Raw genomic sequence first — 14,082 nt, forward strand, 5'->3', positions numbered from 1 at the left:
CCCCCACTGCCCCACATCAGGAATTTGGGTCCTGGCCATTCCCACTGGTGTGACTGTCCTCCAAAGTCGCCACTCAGATGGCATTAGGTGGCACGGCCCATAGTCTGCTCACCTAACTAGTTTCCTTGGCCACCCCCTCCACCTTCCTAGAGGCTGTGCCTTCCGCCCACAGGGCCCTTCCCTCTCAGTGTGGCTGAACTCCTGCCCGTCCTTCAGGCCAGCTCCATAAGCAAGGTCCCGGGAGCCCAGGGGGCGGGGGGTCCTTAGTGCATAACGGGTCTGATTCTTGATTTCAGCTCGGGTCATGATTCTACAGTTCATGGGATGGAGCCCCGACTTGGTCCGTGCTGACAGTGCAGAGCCTGCTTGGGATTTTCTCTGTCTCTCTGTGTGCCCTCCCCCTTTCATGCTTTCTCTCTCTCTCAAAATAAATAAATAAACTTGAAAAAAAAAGCAGCGTGGGATGGGGGTTGTGCCCGGGTGGCTCAGTCACTTAACCGTCCAACTTCCGCTCAGGTCACGATCTCACAGTTCGTGGGTTCAAGCCCCGCGTCGGGCTCTGTGCTGACAGCTCAGAGCCTAGAGCTGCTTCGGATTCTGTGTCTCCCCCTCTCTCTGCCCCTCCCCTGCTCACACTCTGTCTCTCTCTAAAAAAAAAAAAAAGGTCTGAAGGGGTGCACCTGAGGTGGGGGCAGAGGCAGAAATCCGTGTGAGGCAGGATGCTGGGTGCGTGCACGAGGTTTTTGTTCACCTTCCTTTGACATATCTGCCTTTTCAAAATTTTTTCTACCCCTGATAAACATTGCTCTGGCGGTAAGAAAAACACCATTTGTAATGATGACGGGGAGTCCCAGGTGCAATTCCGTCTCTACTGCGAAGCTCCCGGCACGTCCTCCAAGCGGTGCTGGCCCCCGCCCCGCCGGCTCCTTGGGGCTCTCCCTGCCAGGCCCCTCCCCAGCCCATGCACGCCTCCTTCCGGGCCCTTGGGCAGCGCGGGACTCTGCACGCACTTGTGTCATGGCCTGAGTTCCTTCTCCCACGGGCTCCAGAGGAGCAAGGACCATGCCTTTCCTTTCCGTCTTTTGTTAAATCAACTTCATCATGACATAATTTCATACAATAAAAGGCATCCGTCTGAGGTAGGCAGTTATGAACACATCTGGACAAATATACACGTGTACACACTGGGACCAACCATCACCATCACCATAATCATGACCCAAACGGACCCCCAGCCCGGTAGTTGGCCCATCCCCACCTCGGCAAAAGGCCAAGGATCTGTTTCCTGTTTCACTATAAATTAGTTTTGCCTGATCTAGAATTTCACACAAATGGAATCCGTGGTATGTGCTCTGCTGTGTCGGGCTTGTTTGATGTAGTGGAATGCTTTTGAGGCTCCCCTGGGTCGCCACTTGGGTGGCTCTTCACTGCTGAGTCCACCGTGCGAGGTGTAGTGACTTGGTTAACAGCCCGTCTGGTGGAGGGCGGCTGGGTTGTCCCCACTTCCAGCCACTTCGGACAAAGCTGGTATGAACACTCAGGGACACTCTTCTGTGTAGACATCAGCATTGGCTCCTCTGGCGAAATATTGGGAGTGGAGGTGTTGGGTCACCTCTAAGGATGCAGTTAGGGCCACCTGGGCGGCTGAATTGGTTGAGTGTCCGACTTCGGCTCAGGTCATGATCTCACGGTTCATGGGTTCAAGCCCTGCGTCGGGCTCTGTGCTGACAGCTTGGAGCCTAGAGCTGCTTCGGATTCTGTGTCTCCCTCTTTCTCTGCCCCTTCCCCGCTCATGCTCTGTCTCTCTCTGTCTCTCAATAATAAATAAAAACGCTAAAAAATTTTTAAAAACATTTTTTAAAAATGCGTTTACCCTTTTAAGAGTGGCCAACCAGTTTTCCCAAGTGTTGGCACCACGCAGGCTGATGGGCAGCGGTGTGCGGGAGTCGCATTTGCCGTGCCCTGTCTGCAACAGGGGCGCCACCCCGCCCCGCCCCGTCCTGCACAGGCTGCACCCCCAGCTCCCACCCCTGCTGCTGCGCAGACACCCGCGCAGACACCCGGCCTGAGGGCAGTGTTCTTTCCTTATCATTTCCAGACCAATGTTCACTCCACCTTCCACTACCCAGGCGTTTTAAAAATCTTTTGTTATTTTTGATAATCACACAGATAATACGTGGTCAGGGTGCAGAAATAAGAGCACCAATGAAAACATAATTTTTCCATGACCCCCTAATGTCTCCCCGGAGATCCGCATTCCAGGCTCCACACTGGGCAACGGAAAGCAAAGATGGGTATCACACCCCTGGCTCCGGGCTGCACGGACAAGGACCACACGACAGGGCAGGCGTGGGGTCAGCGGGAGGAGAGGAGGTGCCTGGGGGAGGCAGGCAGGCACCCCTGCATGGAGGAGAAGAGGAGAGAACAGAGGACGCACAGGGGCCTGGTGAAGAGCGGGTGGGCCAGGAATGGGGTGCGGGGGGGCTGGGCGTTCCCAGCTGCCAAGGCACCCAGATGGTCTGCTGCCTCCCCAAACGCCAGGCGCCGCACTGCATCAGCCCCACGGTGCAGTCACAGAGGACCCTGGGTTGCCCTCGATTTTGATATTCACGCTTGGGGACAATCTCCCCAGGAGCTTACGGTCACCTTTGCTGCCACCTCCTCCCGCTCTGGCCCCAAAAGTGGAAGGACCTGGTGGCCTGGCTCCTCCAACCTGCCTTCCCCAGCTTCTTCCTCATCACCCCGCCGCTCTGGAGGTGGCACATGCCGCCTATCTGGTGCTGACATGCAAAGGTCTCTCCCCAGCTCTGCAGTCACCCCTGCACCCCACGCTTGGGTGTCCACAGAGTAGCTGACCTTTCTTCCACCTGCTGGTGTCCCAGCCACCTTGGACTTCCTGTGCCCTCAAGAAACTCTTGGCACCCCAGTTCTTCTTACCCCAGAAAGGGGCATCACCATTTCCTCCAGCCTATAACCGCAGAGTCATTTTTTTTATTAGTTTATTTACTTATTTTGAGAGAGGGAGAGAGAAAGCATGAGGGAGGAACAGAGAAGAGAGAGAGAAAGAGAGAATCGCAAGCAGGTTCTGCACTGCCAGCACAGAGCCCAATGCAGGGCTTGAATTCAGGAGCTGCAAACCATGACCTGACCTAAAGTCAAGACTCAGATGCCCTGGGCTGAGTGTCCGACTTCGGCTCAGGGCTTGATCTCACGGCTCGTGGGTTCGAGCCCCGCGTTGGGCTCTGTACGGACAGCTCAGAGCCTGGAGCCTGCTTCGGTTTCTGGTCTCCCTCTCTCTCTGACCCTCCCCCAGTTGCTTTCTCTTTCTCTCTCTCTCAAAAATAAATAAACATTAACAAACAAAACAAAAAAAGAATCAAATGCTTAGCCAACTGAGCCACCCAGGTGCCCCACTAAAGAGTCACTCTTAGTTTCTCTTCCCTTCCTCACGCACCTCTAATCTGTTACTAAATGCTATTAATTTCACCATCCAAACCCTCCCTAAGTCCCTCCGGGTTGCTCCACAGTCAATGCCCCCTGGACGTTTGGAAACACCATCACCTCTTGCCTGAACTGCCTCCTGGTTCATCTCCTGTTTCCGTGCTCATCACACCTCAAGTTAAAATCATATTGGCCAACAACATTTTTTGCAGAAATAGAAAAATGCACACTAAAATCCCTACAGAATTCCAAAGCATTGTGAATAGCCAAAACAATCTTTAAAAAGAACAAAGTTGCGGGGGGGGGGTCACCTGGGTGGCTGAGTCAGCTTAAATATTTGCTTCCACTCAGGTCATGATCTCATGGATCATGGGTTCAAGCCCCACGTCAGGTTCTGTGCTGAAAGCTTGGATCCTGAAGCCCGTTTTGGATTCTGTGTCTCCCTCTCTCTCTGCCCCTCCCCCACTCATGCTCTTATCTCTTTCTCTCAAAAGTATATAAACATTAAAAAAAAAAAAAAAAAGAACTTGGGCACCTGAGTGGCTCAGTCAGTTAAGCCATAACTCAGGTTCTGACCTGAGCTGACTTCAGCTCAGGTCATGATCTCATAGTTTGTGGGTTTGGGTCCCGCGTCGGGTTCTGTGCGGACAGCTCACAGCCTGGAGCTGCTTCGGATTCTATCTCCTTCTCTCTCTACCCCTCTGCTGCTCACGCTCTGTCTCTCCCTGTCTCTCAAAAATGAATAAATGTTAAAAAAAATTTTTTTAAAAAGAACAAAGTTCTTTGGGGACAGCGTGGAGCCTGCTTGGGATTCTGTCTCCTTTTCTGTCTGCCTCTCTCCTGCTCACTCTGGAGCGCTCTCTCTCTCTCACGAAAAAACAAAAACAAAAACAAAACAACAACAATAACAAAACAAAGTTGGAGACCTTGCCCTTCATTTCAAAACTTACTACAAAGCTGTAGCAATCAATATAATATGATACCAGCATAGAGACAGACACACGGACCAGTGGAATAGAACAGAGTCCAGAAAGAAACCCTGCGTGTACAGCCAAATGATTTTCAACAAGGGTGCCAAGAGCACTCAGTGGTGAAACGAAAGTCTCAGAGACAGAAAGCAGGATGGTGCGGGGGCTGGGGGTGGGGAGTTAGCGTTTAAAAGGAAAGAGTTGGGGGCTCCTGGGCGGCTCAGTTGCGCATCCAACCCTTTTTTTTTTTTAATGCTTATTTAATTTTGAGACAGAGTGACATAGCAGGAGTGGGGGAGGAGCAGAGAGAGACACACAGAATCGGAAGCAGGCTCCGGATTCTGAGCTGTCCGCACAGAGCCCAACGCAGGGCTCGAACTCACAAATGGTGAGATCATGACCTGAGCTGAAATCAGGAGTCAGATGCTTAGCCGACTGAGCCACCCCGGGAAACCCTAGGTTGTAACATCTTGCCAGGACAAGTTTTCGTGCTGAAAACTGTCCAGAGACCCCCCCACTATCCATCCTGGGCCGCCAGACTCTGTGCAGCCTGGATCCCGCCAGTCCCTGCCCTTGGCCCAGACCGTCCCGCAGCCCTACCCCCGCGGGAAGACCAGCAGCAGCGCTGGAAGCTGCCGCCTCTTGGCACCCGAGACGGTGGTGGGCTCCGGTTGCCCCTCATTATCCCTGTATTCAAGCCATTATCTGTAATGACAGCCTGGCATAATTATGTTTTTACAATTTGTATAATTACATTCTACCCAGTGAAATGATCATTATTATCATTAAATATTTATTAAGCACTTCTAGCCGTTCCAAGCTAATAAGATGCGGCCTCAGCTCTCACAGACCTTTCCTAATTCTGTCTCAAATTCATTTCCACTTAGGCTAGTCTTCCTTCTTGGGGAACAGGGAACCTCCTGGTTTTTTGGCCTGTGGCTGTGTATGCGCGGGCTCACATTGGTTCCTCAGGGACACTGGGGAACAGAGGCTAGATGGTCACGTTACAGACGAGGAAACAGAGGCAGGAGAAGCCAGGCAGAGCAGAGGTGAGATGCGGATTTAGACCTTTCTGACAGCAGTCCCTTAACAACCCTACTCGTGCAATACAGCCCGGCTCTTGGGATGGGCTACTTCCTACCCCTCTCCCCGCCCCAAACCTGTCTTATTTACACTTTACACGCCAGATACTTTGCCAGGCTCTGGGGAGAAGCATACAAGCAAACAGGTCACCCTACACCAGTGTCCTGAGCCTGGGGTCGTCCTCAAAGGCAGGGGCCAAGCTGATGGTGGAACCGAGCTAAACACACAGGTGATGCTGGAGGGGGGCCTGTGGCCGACCCCAGTGCACACAGCTCCTGCAGAGGGAGGGGGGCTGTGGCCGACCCCAGGGCACACAGCTCCTGCAGAGGGAGGGGGGCTGTGGCCGACCCCAGGGCACACAGCTCCTGCAGAGGGAGGGGGCCTGTGGCCGACCCCAGCGCACACAGCTCCTGCAGAGGGAGGGGGGCTGTGGCCGACCCCAGGGCCCAGGCTCCTGCAGAGGCAGCGGGTCCTGCCACGAGGCCGGGTGGGATCAGTGCCGTCTCACCCTCTCCCTCTCTAAGTTTGTAAGTGAAATCTCCAAAACCTTAAGTGTTGGCAACATTGGCACACACTGGTTATTGTCTAACCTACAACCAGTCCCGGACTTAAGACTCACCCCCTCTGCCACCTCCATATTTCAGTAGGGATCACTTCTCCTTTGATGGCAGGGAGATAGCCTCAGGGACTAAATATTAATTGGTTCAAAGTAGTCTGACTGGTCGAATTCCTTCCGGCCACGGATTACTCTCAGGATGAGCTGATGACCCAGTTCTGACACCGGAGAGTTAGGGGGATGACTTGAGATCTCTGCTCCTCTTAAAAAACCAGTCCTGGGACCTAACGAGCAAGGAGCCTCTGGCCTCTTGCCCTTTTCCTTTGTTCCTGTGTAACCGCGTCATGACCTCTGGAACCGCAGCAGCCACTTTGGAACCATGAGGCAAGAAGCCTGAGGCCTGAAACCAACCAACACCCCAGGAAGGACAGGCAGAAAGACACAGAGACCCGGTGGCTGGAAAAAGACTGCAAGTGACATGTCCAAGTGTGGCATCTTGTCACTTGTTCACTCAAGGCCTCCTGTGGGGAAGGAAGGCGTCCCTTTGATGAGGATCCCACAGGCTACATGCCACTCACAGCTCTTCCAACTCTGAGCTCATCTACAAACCCTTCCCATACTATTTTGTCTTGAAATCTCCAATCTTGTTCTGTCCGTGTTCCTGGGCCCCCAAAGGGTGGTGAGCCACTTACCCTAACGGCTGTCGGTCCTGGGCCTCTGGCCTTCTCTCCACCCAGGCAGCAGGCCAGTGGACTCCCGCTCCCCTCACCTTCCCGGCACACCATAGCCCTCCCATCCCTGGGGTGTCCGAGTGTTTACAGAGCAATCTGTTAATGGGGCCTGTTTTTCTTCTGAGAGCACCACTGCAGGGAGCGGGCAGGCAGGATGGAGAGGGCGTGTGTGGGTCTGAGCCGCCTGCTCAGGGGACGTCCTTGTGCTCCAGGCTGATATACATCGACCTCCCCTGGACAGTGGGGCTCCCATCACACCCAGCTCATGCCACATACTCATGTGGGGCCTCATTATCTGGCATTTGGCCTCTAACAGTATCCAAAGGCAAAAATTGAAAGCCATGGCCCGAAAGGAGGATAGTTATTTATAGAAGATACAGTTGTGCTCAAACCCCTTGGAGACAGCGCTGTGACCGCTCTGGGGACCTGTCCGACACCCCATCCTAGATCTGAGGGGTCACCGGCGCACGGGTCAGAGCGGCACGTGCAGAAGGGCTTCACGGCCTCTAAGAGTCACGCTGCCACCCGTGCAGGACACGCCAAGTCTCACCCCAACAAGGCCGCGAAGCAAACCATGCAGCCCTTCCCGGCTGTTGGCAGGACAGAGTCCCTGAGCCCGGGTAAGTCAGCCACGTTGGAACGTTCAGCCCAACCCAACATAACGCTCTGGCCACCTGGCCTGTCACCGTTAGGATCCAGGTCTCACGCACCCCCGAAGTTTATGCTGACAAAACTGCACTTATGTCCCTCAAATCTTTTATTGTGTGAATTCCCCTAAATGGATTATGCTATTGTTGCCCTAGAGCATGCTGGGAGCAGACTCCAATTGTGGATTGGAGGTGATGAGGGGCCAGTCCGTGAGGAGACTCTGCCCCTGGCCAGGTAAGCATCTTGACTAAGCTCATGAACAGGAATCGAAATGGTCAGCGCCTAGACCATCAGGCCGGTGGCCATTTCCACCCCAAAGCGGCCCAGAGGGATGAGGGTTAAAGGTATGCTTGGATTTTCCCAACTGTCCAACTGTCTGTATTCTTTTTTAATTTTTTTTAATGTTTATTAACTTTTGAGAGAGAGAGACAGAGTGTGAGCAGGGGAGGGGCAGAGGGAGAGGGAGACACAGAATCGGAAGCAGGCCTCTGGCTCTGAGCTGTCAGCACAGAGCCCGATGTGGGGCTTGAACTCATGGACCGTGAGATCATGACCTGAGCCGAAGTCGAATGCTTAACAGACTGAGCCACCCAGGCGCCCCCTAACTGTCTGTATTCTTGGTCTCAGGACCTGCTCTTCCCAATCAACAGCCTAACTTCACCGGAAAGACCTGGTGAGGCTGTGAATTCAAATCATGCAGTAATCACACCTCCGAGAATCAAGGTGGGTCTGGTCCTGAGCCTTAGGAGCCCTGAGGCTACAGAAGATGAGGACTCTCAGGCCGCCCAGGTGCTCAGGTTCTCTGGTCAGGCTGGATCTGACAGTCGAGAGCCCCCCGTTTCAGTTTTCCTTCCGGACGCTCTCCAGTGGAATCAGAAGCCCACCTATCCCACGAGACTCCATTCCCACCACGCTGGTCACCCGTGGCCGTCTTGCCTTCACGAAGCACTCCACCTGGGCAACAACAGGCGACAAACCAAGTAACTTCTGCCAGGGCATGCTGCCAGCGACCGCGCCTCTGCACCAGCACGATCAGTCCAGATGACCAGCACTAGGTTCCCACTGTACTCGGTCGGTCTCCCTGGACCAGCCTCCAGTCCGGAAGCAGAAGCTTCTCCGTGTATTTCAAACAGAGAGGGTTTTAATGCCAAGAACTGACTCCAGGGGTGCCTCTAGCGCTGCAGGAGCTTGAGGAAGGCACTCTGGGATCTCAGGGGAAGGAGGCGTTACCCAGAGATGGGGAAGCGGGTGTCGCCCCTGGCTTGGAGCCCAGGCCCCCCAGGGAGTTCCCAGGGGTACCTGCTGAAGCCGAGCAGAAGCCCGAGGCGAACCTGCTCCAACCCCCATGCGGGGACAGTCACTGGGGCCCCTGCCGGGGGCTCTCCTACAAGCGGGGTGTCATTTCCTCCTTCCTCTCCACTGCACCTCTCCCCCGGGCCTCCCGCAGGCAGAGCCTGACTGGAAGCTAGCTGGCAGGGGTGGTAACTGCCTTCCAGTGCCCTGGAACGCAGACACAGGCAGCAGCAAGAAAGGAGACTGTGCAGAGGCATCAGAAATGAGTGGCATTAAAGGTGCCCGGCTGGCTCAGTTGGTGGAGCGTGTGACTCTTGATCTTGGGGTTGTAAGTTCAAGCGCATGTTGGGTGCAGATCTTACTTAAGAATAAGATCTTTAAGGGGCACCTGGGTGGCTCAGTTGGTTAAGCATTCAATTCTTGATCTCAGCTCAGGTCTTGATCTCAGGGTCGAGAGTTCAAGCCCCGTGTTGGGCTCTGTGCTGGGCGTGAAGCCTACTTAAAATATAAAATAGAATTTTTACTTTTAATTATTCATTTAGAGTGAGAGAGTGCAAGCCAGGAAGAGGGGAGGGGGTGAGAAGGAGAGAGAGGGAGAAGAAAGAGAGAGAGAGAGATTCTTAAGTAGGTTTCACGCTCAGTGTGGAACCTGATGCAAGGCTTGATACCGTGACCCTGGAATCATGACCTGAGCTGAAATCAAGAGATGGATGCTCAATCAACTGAGCCACCCAGGCGCCCCTGAAATAAAATCTTAAAAATAAAATGAGGGGCATGCCTCCTGAGGTGTTGTGAAGATGAAGTGTGCTAATAATGGATAATGGTGCTAAAGACAGAATGACATTCTAGTTCACTGTGCTTTCTCTAGCGCAGGAAAGATCCCAAGGATTGTAAGATTCTTTAGCTCTTCTACTATGTTAAGTCTGAAGCTTGTTTCCTTTTCTTTTTTTTTATTTTGTGCTGACAGCTAGCTCAGAGCCTAGGGAGAGGGAGAGACAGAACCCTAAGCAGGCTCCACGTGGTTAGCTCTGTCAGCGCAGAGCCCGACGTGGGGCTCCAACCCACAAACCATGAGTTCGTAACCTGAGCTGAAATCAGAGGCAGACGCTTAACAGACTGAGCCACCCGGGCGCCCCGTGAAGCTTGTTTCTTATTTTATTTTATTTTTTTTAATGTTTTATTTATTATTGATACAGAGAGAAATGGAGCATGGGAGGGGGAGGGGCAGAGAGAGAAGGAGACACAGAACCGGAAGCAGGCTCCAGGCTCTGAGCCAGCTGTCAGCACAGAGCCTGACGCGGGGCCTGAACCCACGAACGTGAGATCTGACCTGAGCCGAAGTCGGAGGCTCAACCGACTGAGCCACCCAGGCGCCCCACCTGTTTCTTATTTTAAAACTGGTGAGCACTTTCCCTCTCTGAAGATTTCCTCCTTTGCACCCTTCCTTATTTCTCAACATGATCGATGACTGAATATCACCTGTAAATTCCCTACACTGAGCTCCTCATCTCCCACTTCCTGAATTCTTCTGGCCCTCTTCACTCTGCAGACCCTTTCCTCTTCGTTTTTGTCTCCTAATCTGAACACATCCTGGTTCCCTGCATGCTGAAAAAGACAAACCTTACAAAAAGGAATAACCAGGGGCGCCTGGGGGGCTCCGTCGGTTGAGTGTCCAACTTCAGCTCAGGTCGTGATCTCACCGCTCGTGGGTTCGAGCCCCGTGTCAGGCTCTGTGCTGACAGCTCAGAGCTTGGAGCCTGCTTTGGATTCTGTGTCTCTCCCACTCTCTGCCTCTTCCCCACTCATGCTCTTCTCTCTCAAAAATAAACACCAAAAAAATTTTTTTCTGAAAGCAATACCCCGCTAGAGAAACAAAATGTCTAGGAACTTGAAGGTACATGAGCAGGACGGCTCGCTCCCTGTGTGGACCAAAGGACTCCGTTGTGTAGTGGGCGTCGTTGAGCGCTTCCTGCTCACCTTGGGAGCGTCGACCACTTACAGAGGAAAGGAGCTCCTGAGTCCGGAGGCTGACCCAGCGCCTCGTCCCCGCCCTGCACAGGGCACGTGGCCACTCCGCCACCACTTGGCAACCGGGCCGGCCTTTTATGTCGGGTCTGCTCTCACCTCCAGCTCTTAGGGCTTCCAGAGTGAAAGCCACAGGTCCCTGGTCTCCTGTGCCATCTCGCTCACTAAGCTCCAGCCACACTGGCCTTTCAGTTTCTCCGTTTCCCCAAGGTCTCTTCCTCCCGAGGCGTCCGTCCCACAGGCTCGTCCTGTCCCAGCCCCTCTGCACATGGAGCTGAGCTCTCCCTTCTGAAAGGCTGCCCACCACTCACGCGGGTTCCTTCAGAGCTCTTACCATAGGAGCGGCTCCTATTTGTTTTTCTGTGTCCCTTGGACTTGAAAGCTGACTCTGAGAGCAGGGACCAGAGCTGTCTTGCTCACTGGCTGCACCTGTGTGCCTAGCAGTGTCTGACATGTATCTGGACCAAGACCTGAGGGGACAGTGGTGGAGACAACACCCTTGTATTCTTGGCCTTCACCTTCGAGGTCCGTAGCACATAGCAGGTGCGGAAATCACTGAGTCATTATGGCTGGAGGCAGATAACAAAAGCTCTAATACTGCCAGGTGATCTGGAACATGTGGGTCTTGGGTCCCCTCCACGGGAAGAACAAGTAGTCATTTTCAAAACTTACTAAACGTGTAGAAACATGCTGTACGGTTTTATATTTTGTAATCATTACCTAAGTAAACAGCATTGAAATCACGAAGGTGAAACAAGATGTGCTTTGAATTTCCCAGACTTTTTGTTTATGAACTTTATTGTTTAAATAATTTTTTAAAATTTATTTTTGGGAGACAGACAGAGCCAGAGCATGAGCTGTGGAGGAGCAGAGACACAGGGAGACACAGAATCCAAAGCAGGCTCCAGGCTCCGAGCTGTTAGCTGAGCCCAACGTGAGGCTTGAACTCACAAACTGTGAGATCATGACCTGAGCCGAAGTCGGATGCTTAACTGACTGAACCACCCAGGCGCCCCATATATGAGCTTTTTTAAAAGTAGGCTCCAACCCTGCCTCATGTGAGGCCTGAACTCACAACCCCAAGACCAAGAGTCATGTGCTCCATGACTGAGCCGGCCAGGCTCTCCTTTCTATATGAACTTTGAAATCAAAGTTATTTGGGGTGAAAAGACCTTGCAGCAGGAACACTGAAAAGACTTTTGGAGAGCGCTTTCCAGTCCACAACAGCCCTTCTCATTGCCCCCCCACCCCATGCAAGAGGAGGCGGTGCGGGGTGGACTGTCATTGTCAGGGTGAGGAAGTTACGCCAGGGGCCGCCACACCTCCTGACACCCCCAGCGGGGGTAGGAACTGCCTCTCTTTGCAAAGGAGGACACAGTGGTCCAGCACTTGCTTTGCGCGGGGTCACACTGCTCGTGAGAGGTAGGACTGCCATCTCATTTGACTTCTCAGTCATTTTCTACCCAGTTGATCAGTTTCTCCTTTCAGAAAGGCTTTTTCTTTTTTTAAAAGTTTATTTTGAGACAGAGAGAGCATGCGCTCAACTGTGAGTGGGGAGGGGCAGAGAGGCAGGGCGAGAGAGCATCCCAAGCAGGCTCCAGGCTGTTCAGCACAGAGCCTGATGAGGGGCTCGAACCTCCCAACCCTGAGACCGTGACCTGAACCAATATCAAGAGCCGATGCTGAACCGACTGAGCCACCCAGGTGCCCCCTGAAAAGCTTTTGACTGGCTTTCCGGACGCCCAATCTCTTGGTTTTCCTATTTAATGGCCACTTCTTCCCAGTCTCCTTTGCTGGATTTTCCTTCTTTCCTCCATGTTGAAAGGTTGGGAGTGCCCCAGGCTGGAGTCCTTATATCCTTCCACTCTATCCACACCCTCCTCCTAAGTGAGTTCATTCATGTGCGCGGTTTTAACCACCACCCAGGCAGTGCTGGTTTCCGTTACCTGCTCAGGCCTGACCTCCAGGATTGAATGTCGAGATATCGGCTCAACACTGTCACCAGCGTTTCACAGGCAACTGAAACTTTAACTTGCTCCAAAGCAAACCTCTTGGCCAAAGTTGCTCCTCCAGAGGGGTACGCCTCTTGGTACACGGCATCGCTATTCGTTCGCTCCGCATCACACTGGCAAGTCCTGTGGGCTCCGTCCTCATCCTAGATCCCAAACCTACTCCTTGCCACCACCTCACTCCAGTCTAACGCGCCATCGTCTCTGTCCCAGCAACAGCCTTCCTGCTTCTGTTCTGTCTTACAGTCTATTCACACAGCAGCGTGTTCCTTCTAGGAACCTCCTTACCCTTCCCAGGGCCTCCGGATCCATTCAGATGGGCAGAAGTCCACGATCTACAAAGCCTGGCCTGATCTGGCGCGGGGCCGCCGCCTCCTATTCTTTCCCAAGCTTACTTCACCTCCGCCACACTGGCACCAAAGTCACCACCTCCCATCACCTTCTACTCCATCTCTGCTTCCACCCTTACAACGAACTATTCCTGGGCTAATCACAGTCCGCAGCCAGGATTCTGTTAACACTTGAGGCTTAGCCCATCACCCCTCTGACAGCTTTCACCCCCTTCCCATTTTGTGCTGGACTAAAAGCCCCCGATGGCCCCGTCCTCCTGCAGCACATCAGCTTCCACGAAGCAGTCCCTCTGAGCTTCCCCGAACGCGGGCCGGAGCCTCCGCGTGTGCTGCTCCTCCTCCCAGGAAGGCGCTCTGAAGACAGTACCCCGTCCCCGTGTCTCCAAGGGCCGCTGCGGCCACAAGCCGCACCCCGCTCCCTGGCCCGCTCCGTCCACGCGCCCCCAGGCCCACACCGCGCGGGAACAGGCGGGAAGCCCCGCTCGCGGCCCTCGGCGGCACCGCCCCCGGCAGCCCTTCCGCCCGCTCTGCGCGGCATCTCGGGGTTTGTAGTTCTGCCCCGGAAGGGAGGCTGCCGGCCCCCGCGGCCGCGCCTCCCCGACACTACAACTCCCACGGGGCAGCGGGACTCCGCTCCCGCACCCGCCAGGCCGGCAGGCCGCCTGCTTCGCTCGCGGCGGGTCCGGCGGCCGCCGCGGGAAGAGGCGCGAAGATGGCGGACGCAGTGGCGGGCAGGGACAGGTGCGGGGAGCAGCGGCTGGTGTCGCTGCCGCTGTCCCGCATCCGGGTCATCATGAAGAGCTCGCCCGAGGTGTCCAGCATCAACCAGGAGGCGCTAGTGCTCACGGCCAAAGCCACGGTGAGGCAGGCCGCGCGGGGAGGGAGCGGCTGGTGGGGGAGGCCGGAACCGTCGCGCCCCGCCCCGCCGCTAGTGGCTCCCCCCCCTCCCCGCCCCTCGCGTGGGCTCGCGGCGCGCGC

At 54.4% G+C, this 14,082-nt stretch overlaps 1 protein-coding gene across 1 annotated transcript in view; it reads left to right on the forward strand.

Annotated features, from left to right (window-relative positions):
* Positions 1–13,664: 13,664 nt before the first annotated feature.
* CHRAC1 (chromatin accessibility complex subunit 1) overlaps positions 13,665–14,082 on the forward strand; it is a 2,924-nt gene continuing 2,506 nt past the window's right edge. Inside the window, exon 1 of the mRNA XM_029923884.1 lies at positions 13,665–13,963. Coding sequence (XP_029779744.1) covers positions 13,817–13,963 — 147 coding nt within the window. The 5' untranslated portion in view covers positions 13,665–13,816. The remainder of the gene's footprint in view (positions 13,964–14,082) is intronic.

This window comes from Suricata suricatta, chromosome 15 (assembly GCF_006229205.1).
Source record: "Suricata suricatta isolate VVHF042 chromosome 15, meerkat_22Aug2017_6uvM2_HiC, whole genome shotgun sequence".
Classification (NCBI taxonomy): domain Eukaryota; kingdom Metazoa; phylum Chordata; class Mammalia; order Carnivora; family Herpestidae; genus Suricata; species Suricata suricatta.